This window comes from Triticum urartu, chromosome 3A (genome assembly GCF_056163025.1).
Source record: "Triticum urartu cultivar PI428250 chromosome 3A, HENAU_Tu73, whole genome shotgun sequence".
Taxonomy (NCBI): Eukaryota; Viridiplantae; Streptophyta; class Magnoliopsida; order Poales; family Poaceae; genus Triticum; species Triticum urartu.
This window is the reverse complement of record NC_141875.1, coordinates 532635491-532646160: the sequence shown is the minus strand read 5'-3', so window position 1 is coordinate 532646160 and position 10670 is coordinate 532635491. Positions and strand designations below refer to the sequence as shown.

At 43.3% G+C, this 10670-nt stretch overlaps 1 protein-coding gene across 1 annotated transcript; it reads right to left on the bottom strand.

Annotated features, from left to right (window-relative positions):
- Positions 1–5513: 5513 nt before the first annotated feature.
- LOC125544864 (glutathione S-transferase 1) lies at positions 5514–9490 on the bottom strand. The gene is made up of 3 exons (XM_048708638.2): positions 9094–9490; positions 6775–6823; positions 5514–6161 (listed from the first exon to the last, which is right to left on the bottom strand). The coding sequence occupies exons 1-3, from the start codon at positions 9241–9243 to the stop codon at positions 5722–5724; spliced, it is 639 nt and encodes a 212-aa protein (XP_048564595.1). The 5' UTR covers positions 9244–9490; the 3' UTR covers positions 5514–5721.
- Between the last annotated feature and the right edge of the window lie 1180 nt (positions 9491–10670).

Below are 10670 nucleotides of genomic sequence, written 5' to 3'. Positions count from 1 at the left end.
TTTATTCCCTCTCATTTAACTTTCAAAAGTTTCGAATTCACTCACTTTCAGACAATCAATCAAACAATCAATCAAATCTATCTATTTATTATAACATTCCAAAATTTAGAATTTTGGGATGTTACAAGAACTCCCAACAATAAATAAAAGAAGAAATTAGAAATCTTTTTAGATTTTCTTTTAATACTACAAACTAACTAAACGAGAAAGAAGAACCGAAAAGAAGCGAGAAATATCTTTAGATTTTCGAATTTTTCCAAATACACAAAAGAAACAAAATAAAAATGAAACATGGGTATACAAAGAGAACGATGAACACCGACAAGTGTAATGAATATGTGAACATGTAAATGAAATGTCAGTGAGAGTACGTACTCCCCAAACTTAGGTTTTTGGCCTAGCTTGGTGATCACCACTGCTGGTCTGGGTAGTATCCTTGGTGGAAGCTCTGGTTGGCGTTACATGCAACCTCTTCAGCAAGGCGAGCGGCCTCCACTGCATCGTTGTGTTCCTCAACCTCCTCCAAATAGACAAAATGTATTTGTTTGCTCTGAAAGTCAAAGAGAGTAGGCGCAGGCAGAATAATAGAGACATCATGGTGTTTATCAAAGGTTAGTTTATATTCACACTCATTGGTCCCATACTCAATAAACATGTGGTGTTGCTTCGCCTAAAAATCCAAAAAGTTAGGAGGGAGCATAGGATCATTGGGTCTAACAGAAACACCCAAACTTGCAGCCAAACAAGAAGCATAAATCCCTCAGTGCAAATCACCATCCCGCGAATTTCTGCCTAAGCGATGTGCAATTATAGACCCAAAGTTATAATCTCTAGAACCATGTACAATAGCATGTAGTATACTCAAATCAGGTGTACATGTTGCACTAAGATGATACTTACCAGCTAGGCATCTCCCAACAAATACTGCAAAGTAGCGAATGGTAGGAAACTGAATACTCCTAATTCCATCATGTATCATGCTTCTATCCTCCCCGTTACAAATACTACTAAGAAATGCATCATAGTCAACCTTCCACGGTTTGTCGAGTGAACCCAAATACGGAATTTTACAGATATAACAAAACTCTTCAAGAGGCATACTATAGGATTTTCTCATAGAGATGAAATAGAACTCTAGATGATGCAGACACGTACTCAAAATTTTGCACAAAGGTGTTGGTAAGGTGATAGTACTAGGTGCACTTATCTGAGAGGAAAGTGGTTAGCTCAGCATTCTCTATATATTGATCGAATTCTTGCTTGATGCCGGCGCCCATCATGAAAGTGTCATGAGGCCATTGACAAGATTTTACATCGGCACCTCGCACAAAACTTTCTCGGGCCTCATGATACGTCGGTCGTGCCGCACTTTGGCTTGAAGAGCCTCCTGAAGACCTCCTTCCAAACATGTTTCCTTCTCTGTTTTTTTATTTTTGGGCCACAAATAAGAGGTGAATAAAACTCAATAAAATTGATAGAAACAACTCCTACAAGTGTCTAGAGGCTATATCGATCATTCAAGCTACTTGGAACCAAATGAATTCAACATGTAAGCTTATTTTCTTGGTCACCAACGACAGCAAAATAACCAAACTATAAACCAGTAGAACAAAAACTAATTGGACAAATGGAGGAGTCGCATACCAAGGAGCAATTTCTTTGAAAAGTTTCGAAAACAGAGCTCCGAGCAAAGAGATAAAAAATTTGTATGCAGGAGCAAGAACACGAGTTAAGAACTAGACACGAATTTTTCTGGAGGTAAGTGAGTGGGGTCCTGTGGGCCCCACAAGGCACTTGGGCGTGCCCGGGGGTAGGCGCGCTCTGCTGCCTTGTGGACAGCAGGTGCACTCCCCGGGGATGTGTCAAGTGCCAAAAAATTTATTTTATTTTATAAAAATTCATGTTCAAATTTTATGACATTCTAAGCACTTTTATTTCTGGATCATTTTTTATTACACGGATAATTCAGAAAATAGGATAAACATGATAGTCCATTTTATTTAACTAAAAGTAACAAAAAGTAAACTAAAGTTATAGAAGGTTGTGCTTACGGAATTCATCGACCATATGCCCTTAAAAAGAATCCATTAATAAGGTTGATCAAGTTTTATTAACAAATTATTTCCTAGAGATATAGAACCATCTTTTTGTATATCACTATGTTACCTCAACTGGGATATGCATTGTCCCAACAATAAGAGTTTGATATTTCTTTTCGGGAACCCGGAGAGGAAATTCAAAGTCTACAATAGTGTTTGTCATAATTTTTTCAATGGAATTTATGCTATTCACTTTGTTTTGCTTCGTCGGAAAATATATCGTATGCTCATTGTTGTTGACATGGAAAGTGTCCTTACTTTTATTACAATCAATAATAGCCCCTACAGTGTTAAGAAAAGGCCTTTCAAGGATAAGTGACATATTGTCATCCTCGGGCATATTAGGAATAACAAAGTCCGTTAAGATAGTAACATCAGCAGCAACAACTGGAACGTCCTCTCAAATACCGATGGGTATAACAATAGATTTTATCAGTCATTTGCAAGGAAATTTCAGTAGGAATCATTTTACTCAAATCCAGTCTTTTATAAAGAGAGAAAGGCATAACGCTAACACCAGATCCTAAATCACGCAAAGCAGTTTTGACATAATTATTCTTAATAGAGCATGGTATAGTGGGTATCCCTAGATCTCCTAGCTTTTCAGGTATTTTTCCTTTGAAAGAATAATTTGCAACCATAGGGGAAATTTCAGCCTTAGGTATTTTCCTTTTCATAGCATCGGCCAAAGGTACTTGCAAGAATAAAGGTCTAAGCAATTCAACAAAACGACTGAAAGCATCATCGTCTTTGGACTTAGTAGCTTTACTAGGAAAAGGCATGGGTTTCTGAATCCACGGTTCTCTTTTTTACCATGCTTCTTAGCAACGAAGTCTCTTTTATCGTATCTTTCATTTTTAGGAGGTGGGTCATCAAGCTCAATTTCAGGTTATATTTCTACATCATTACCAAGTTCACTATTATCATTAGGTGGAGCATAAACATGATCATCATTAGCATCATTATTATCATTATCGCTAGGTAAATGCTCGTCACCAAATTTTGTCTCGGCCTCAGAGATAGAAACATCATTAGAATTCTCAATAGGTTTTTCTATAACAGGTTCGCTAAAAGCATGCAAAGTTTTATTCTTACACTTTTTATTCTTCTTCTTAGGTGAACCAGCCTTAATTCTCTAAGAATCTTGTTCAATTCTTTTAGGAGGATTCTTAGGATACAAAGGTTCTTGAGTCATTCTACCACCTCTAGTCTGATCATTAGTTTTACTGGACATTTCATTACTCTAACTGGTCTACCAAGTCGATATGTCTTCATCGAGCCTACCTAGTTTCTAATTCATCACCCATTTACTTTAAGTTATTCCGCTACTGAAGATTCTGTGATCTACTTTCTGAAGAACGTGAAGACTTTCATCATGGTGCCTTTTATTTCTTCAGTTCATCTTCTGTACACTTCAATGTTTGTATGATTGCATGTTCACCACTTGCATCTATCTTGTTTGCATGCTTTTATGTTTTTGTGATGAATTAGTCTCGTCCTCGTTTTTACTTCCTCACTCCAATCTTCATCAAATTCATCAGAGTTTGACGAATTTTCAAAAATCTCCCATTCACTCCCCCCTCTGGGAGTGAACCTGCGCTTTCACCTTGGATCGCTCCCGAGTACGTCGGTGCTTGGGGGGGGGGGGCGGGGGGGTCTTTTTCCTCCTCCCCGTCCTCCTTAGGGGTGTCGACCATATAGACGTCATAGGTAGAGGTTGCGGCCCAATTACTAGTATGTGATATGGACATGGGTGAAGCCACTCCTGATGCACCATCGACATCTTCATCCATGCCGGTCCCTCATCGGAGGCGTAGTACAGTACGTCGATTAAATCGTCGACCGTAGTGACTAGGTGGGTGGTTGGAGGGACATAAATTTCCTTATCGTTGGCTTTAAGTCTGATCTGATCATAAATCGAGGACTGTCCGTCTGAAATCCCAAGGTTTTGGATCCAGTCTAGCATCTCGTTCAAAAGTGAGAGGTCCGCCGGACCCACCATCTGACACTAGGCGGGACCTGCAGAATGCTTGCAGGTTGCGTGATGCGACCTCAGAGCACTGGCCGGCCAAGGTTAAGTCCTGGTCTGCTAGCGAAGCGATCGGGTCCGAGCTTGAGGCTGGTTCCGAGGTTTGGGTCGGAAGTAGAATCCGCGGTCAACACCTCAGCGTCCGTGGGGTTCTCGAGCTTATGTGATGTCAATCCTCATAGCACTAGATCACAAAGGGAGTCGGCAGTATATTCTAGATTTCCAAATCCGATCATTTGATCTAGGGCGAAACAATCAACTTGGCCGAGGTGGCTATTCGAATCAGCGTGAAGGACAACGCTGCCGAACGCGAGAAGCTGGCCGGGGAGGAAGATACCTCCATAGCTAATGTTGCTATCGATATGCACACGAGCCATTGATCCTTTATGACCATACAACGGGACTTGTATGGACCACACAGCGGGACCTGTATGGGCCACCAATGCCGGTGCTAAAACCGGCTGATCTCGGATAGGGAGTCCCGAGCAGTGGATCTGAGAACAATGGGTAATAGGAGACAAGGGAGACGATGTTTACCCACGTTCAGACCCTCCCGGAGAGGTAAAACCCTACGTCCTGCTTTGATTGTATTGATGTGATGGGGTTTTGATTGTATTTATGTGATGGGGTACAGAGTACAAGAGAATCTACCTCAAGATCATATAATTGTGTTCCAAACCCTAAGGCTCGTAATTGTGCTTTATGGACTAAACACCTCGGCTTATATATGCACCGGGGTGCCTAGGTCTACACATATGGTCGGTTGGTAACTAGGAATAAACATGCCAACTATTAGAATTGTCCTTCAAGTATATGAAGTCTCCAGTGGTTTCCATCTTGCTTACGAGGTTCACAGCTTCAGCTATCCTCCAAACGACGGCTAGTGGGCCATTAGCTCGGCCCATAGATAACATGCCGCATAGGTTAGACCCCTAGTCCGGGACACTCTCACTTAGCGCCTCATCTAAGCACCTGTGCATGGCAGAGGCCCTTTTCGGCGTGGCAAACTGCACCAGGGAAACCTGTTTATCATCTTTACAGACGTGATTCAGCTCTAGTGTTGCCAGGCTTGTGGGACAGGAGTGCAAACATCCTCTGAACAATGACACCATGGTGAAGAAGCATTGGACAAATATCACTACACATGCTAGGTGTGCTCTTTGGCCGTTGAAACTATCCAATATAGAAGAATCATATGGTTCTTTGGCCGTTTAAACTATTCAACTTGGGAGGATCAAATGGCATAAACAGGTTCCCAATCTTATGGATCTGCTTCAGATTTTCACCGCGTCTTCCGAAACAGACTCCCTACTCACATCCAAAAAGGATACATAGGCAGCTAAATTGCTAATGGACAGATCATCGAAGCAACAGATGAGAAAATATTGAAGCTGAGATAATCTCTGGGCACAATTTATTATTAAACCAGAGCATAGGAATGCTCATTTCAGTACAAGATCTAGACAGGATCGCAAGCACAAGCCTGAACATTCAACACGAGGAGACATCACAAGAACACACACTCGGACAGGCACACATCGGGGGAAACACACCTCGGCTTATTTCGCGACCAACGAGCGCCAGAAACTAAGATCATGGCTTCATCAGCGCAGCAACCTTCTGGACGGACGGCCTCGCCAGCAGGTCAGTCCACCAGGCCTTCACATGCGGGTACGCGTCGAACAGAGACGCATAGGGTGTAGCCGCCAAGCACAGGGTGACAGACACATGGTTAAGGTCCGCAAGACTGAGGAAGTCTCCAGCCAGGTACTTGGACTTGCTCAGGTGCGCCTCGTACACCGCCAGCACGTTCTTGATCTTAACAAGGTTAGCATCGATGACCGTCTGGTCAGTGGCTCCCCCAAGCATAGGATGGATAAGGCACTCGAAGAGAATGGGGCTCAGCGCGGCGGTGTACTGATGGGCCTCCACCTCGAGCCACACATCCACCATAGCTGACTCCTTGATGTCGCCCTCCTTCAACAGCTCTGGCTTGCTCTTGCGGCACGCATACTTGCAAATAGCACGTGATTCTAGTACGAAGAGAAAAACAAAATAGAACCAGAGTTATGAGGATTCTAAAGGGAGTATGGTACTGTTTTATTCCATTTCAATAAATCGGTCTAAAACTAGTAAAATGATCATTTCTAAACTTGATAAGATATCAAATTAGAACTCATAAGCATAGACTATATGATTGTTTGGGAAACCTTACCATAACTCATGTTTTTGTCTTCCGACCAAGCTTGTGGTTGTTAACTAATTATTACCTCATCATTCAAAACTCAAGCTTCAAGCATACCAGGATAGTGGATTAAAACTCCAAACGGTATAACTCCTAATATAATGCCAGGCGACAGCTAACAATTAACATTGTTTTTTACTCATGTCATCACATACTGATGTGTGAAGAACACGTTCAAAGGTTTATCATTAATCCAAATGAAACAATTCCTTTGTTTCTAGTAAAGGCTCAGGTACCATTTAAGCCCAAGTGGAAATGCTAGCTTTGTTATACTACAAGGAAACAACATTAACAGCAAAACAAACAACCACAACAACAGTAATGTAAAAGCATCATGACCCTTTATAGTTCTGTTTATGAGGGGTAGAAAAGAGAGAACATCTCAAGAGGTAGCATCATACCGAAGACGTACAAGTCACCATCCTGCAAAGCTGGCACCTGGCCAAAGGGCTGCAGAGAACAACATGAAGAGAATGAGTTCTATCCTGTGTCAAATCTCTAAAAACAGAAGCCACATGCCACAATTACTATCACACTAAGATTAGGTGGTCAAACAAAATATGACTTATGCATGTTTTTTTGTAGTGTCTCCATGAGATGCTGCTGTAGTGGCCATGGAACAAAAAAAAATGCAACAGGACGTAATGGGTGGTACTGAATGCAGGCTACATTTTGCTCTGCTTTACGTTTTGCTGTAGACGTTCTGAGCATTTGCAGGTTGCTTGGGACTCCTGGGTTAATGTTGTAAGATAGTTTGCTGAACCAAGGATCGTCTGTTCCATGAGCAACACAGGGAAGGCCTCATACTGGAAGAGAATATGCTTCTTACAAACCTTAACACCCACCCTATTATTACCACACCACACCTTCCCTACCACCAAGCAAACTGATGGATGTATGTCGTGTATTGATAAGAAACAAGTCAAAGGTAGGAATGGCTAACCTATAAGACGTACCCAAAAAAAATCTCTAATCGAACTAGCATAGGACTAAAAGGCACATCCAGATCCAAGTCTTTTACACTTAATCCAAACCATTATATTTAGGACTACAAGGTTTAGGGGGAAGATCTCTTGGTACAAAGTGACACAATTTGTAATATAACAGGGTGGGTGGTGGCGTCGGTGCTGGGTGCAGGAAGTGCTTCGGATTTGCACACTGTATACTGCTTGAGTGGGATTTGCTGCAAGATTAATCTGTCAAGGTAGTACCCACGAAGTAGCATAGCACTAACACGTCTAGAACAAATTTCCACACCGAATCCAAATCTTTGTATTTACGAGGTTTAGGAGAAGACGTAAACTAACATACTCTACTTGATACAGTGAAGTGGGTAGCCGGTGGCGTGGGAAGTGTGGATGTGGGGAAAATATGATTTATCCACACTGCAAGTGGCCTAAAGTCAAGTGACTAAAAGATTGTGTAGCAGCCAGGTATTAATTAAGGTCACCACTCGGTCCACGCCCAAATGGCTCGCCGATCTGAGACGAGCTGCGGAAAAACTCATACCATATACTACTGGGATAAGTATATTTTTCGTCCTCGAACTCTTCCAAGAGTTTAGAAATCATCCCTACCAGATAGTATTTGTCCTTCAACTATCAAAACCGGATAATTTTCGTCCCTCATGCCGCTTCGGGCGGTTTTCGTCTGTCATGAACAGTAAATCAACGAACAGTAAATTCGAAAAAATAGCAAAAAAATCTGAAAATTTGCGGGATCAAAGTTCCTCGGGTGCGCAAGGTGCGTATAAATTTTTATATTGTTTGGACATTTCAGGTGCTCGTGACAAAGAAAAAATTGTAAATATGTACGTCAGTGAACAGTAAATTAAAAAAACAAAAAATATGATTTTTTTTTGGCATCAAAGATGCGTGCATATTTTCGCGCTCAAATAACATAGGAGGAGCTCTAGCCAAAAAAAACAAAATAGTGCACTTTTTCAAAGTTTCTTCCCCAACCAATTTTTTTTTGCCACAAGCTCCCAAATGTCCAAACACCATGAAATTTTGCAGGCACATTGAGCACCCGAGCATCTTGTATGTCAACATTTTTCATATTTTTTTGAATTTGTTTTCTATTTTTTTAATGAATTTACTGTTCATCGACGTACATATTTATGGTTTTTCCTTTGTCACGAGCTCCTGGAATGTCTAAATAGCACAAAAAATTTCACACACCTTGCGCACCCGAGTATCTTTGATCCCACAAATTTTCAGATTTTTTTGATTTTTTTTTAATTTACTGTTCATGCAGACAGAAACCGCCCGAAGCGGCGTGATGGACTAAAACTATCCGGTTTTAATAGTTGAGGGACGAAAACTATCCGGTTTTAAGTTAAGAGACTATTTCTAAACTCTCGGAAGAGTTTAAGGACGAAAAATATACTTATCCCTATACTACTAGAATGATCTGTAAATATCGAACCCCAGTCTCGAATCGTTTTTCTTCTGAAATTCGAATCGTGATATACTAGATTATACGAGAGCGACAGCGACATCTCTCCGGCCCCCGCTAAAATAAACAGCGATAAGAGGCATGGAAGCGACCCCTCGCCGGGAGTTGACTGACTTTTGTTCCGCCGATCGCAGCACGAGGACCGAACGAATCGACACCATCCTCGTGAAATTAGAGGCAAGCAAACGGCACAGGGCCGAACCATCGACAGTCACGGATGGGAAATTCAAGGGGAGGGCGGCGGTTAGGGCATGAGTACGTACGTTCCTGGCGAGGTGGTCGGGGCCCTTGTGCTCGCCGGTGCCGAAGTTGATGGGGACGAGCTCGTACTCGACGCCGGCTTCCTCCAGCGCCGCCACGCACCTGGTGACGTTCCACGACAGGGTCGCGCCGTACAGCTTCACCGGAGCCATCTCTTCTCACTCCTCACTCTCGAACGCACTCGAACCTTTTTTTCTCTCTTCTTCTCGGTAGGTAATAAAGCCGCTGCGGATGGGATGGGATGTGGGATGGAGAAGACCACGCTCGGGGTCTCGGCTAAATAGGCGACGGAGGGTTTGCTCCCTTCCAACGGAGCAGGTGCGGTGCGGCCGTGGAGTGGGGGAGGGAGAGGGAGCGGGTAGGTGAGGTGAGGTGGAAGGTGCGGCTCGTCAATGGCCCCCGCGTCTCTAGGAGCTTCCGTTTCTTCAGCCATTTTAGTCGTCCTTATTTTTGCACGAGTTTTTTCTAGTACTACCCCCCGCTCTATTCAGTTTTTGTGATTGATATTCTTTTCGGATAATTGGTTTTCACTTTTCAGCGACCGACCGACGCAAGTGATGACGCTCGGTAGTGCGCCAGCGGCGCCTTGAGATCCGCGCATCTCCTTTCTCCAGCACTTTTAGTTTTTATTGATTGATTAATTTTTTAGCTTCTTCCGATGAAGCTTCGTCAGCCGTACGCTGCTGAGGGGCCGGAAATTAAGCTTGTTTCCAACAATCTCCGCTTGGTTTACTTCCTTTTACTCTATGGGACGCTTGTTTCTTTTTTATTTTCTATATACTAGATGCACATTCTTTTTTTTATTTTTAAACACAGAACAATCGAAGATGCTTATATATATATACATATATCACTATGTACACACGCACGAACACTCTAGACGCACACCCTACCCCCTAAGCTTCAATGAGATACTGAACCGACACACAATTTTGAGATGGACGAAGTTATCACAAACATTTCATAGTGACAAAAACGTCTTCCTTCACTGAACGAAGTCATTCGGATTAGCCGCAAAACTAATGCCCAAGCCTTACCTAAGGCTTGAACAATGTGGTGGTTTAGAACATCTCTAGCGGATCTCATATAAACTCGTCGGTCCTTTTACATGAAAAGGCTCGGCTCGTAAAACCATGGCATCTCCGCTATATTTACCAAATCTAGCCGATTTAGGATTCCTATCCTGTAAATCCCGAACTCACCTTCGTCGCAATTTCTCTGTCTCCGGTGCCAAACCCCTCTCTCTCTCTCTCTCTCTCTCTCTCTCGCTCGCTCGCGTTTTCCCCGCGCACAGCCACTCTTCAACCACCTCGCCGTCGCGCGCGTGGTGGCTGAGGGGGGTGTGGCGGCTCGCTACCGCACAAGCGAGCCCACCATGACGACGAGGCCGGAACCCCTGTGGAGGAATGGCGCCACGTGCAGGCGAGAGAGCGTGGCGGCCTCTCCCACAGCGACGGTCGGAGAAGTGGAGAGATTTCGGACGCCTCCACGACATCATTTGTTCGATCACCAAGCACCTCCGCGAGGCGGAGCGCGAGTTTGCTTAGGCAAAGAAGCCGGTCACCGCCGGAGAAGAAGG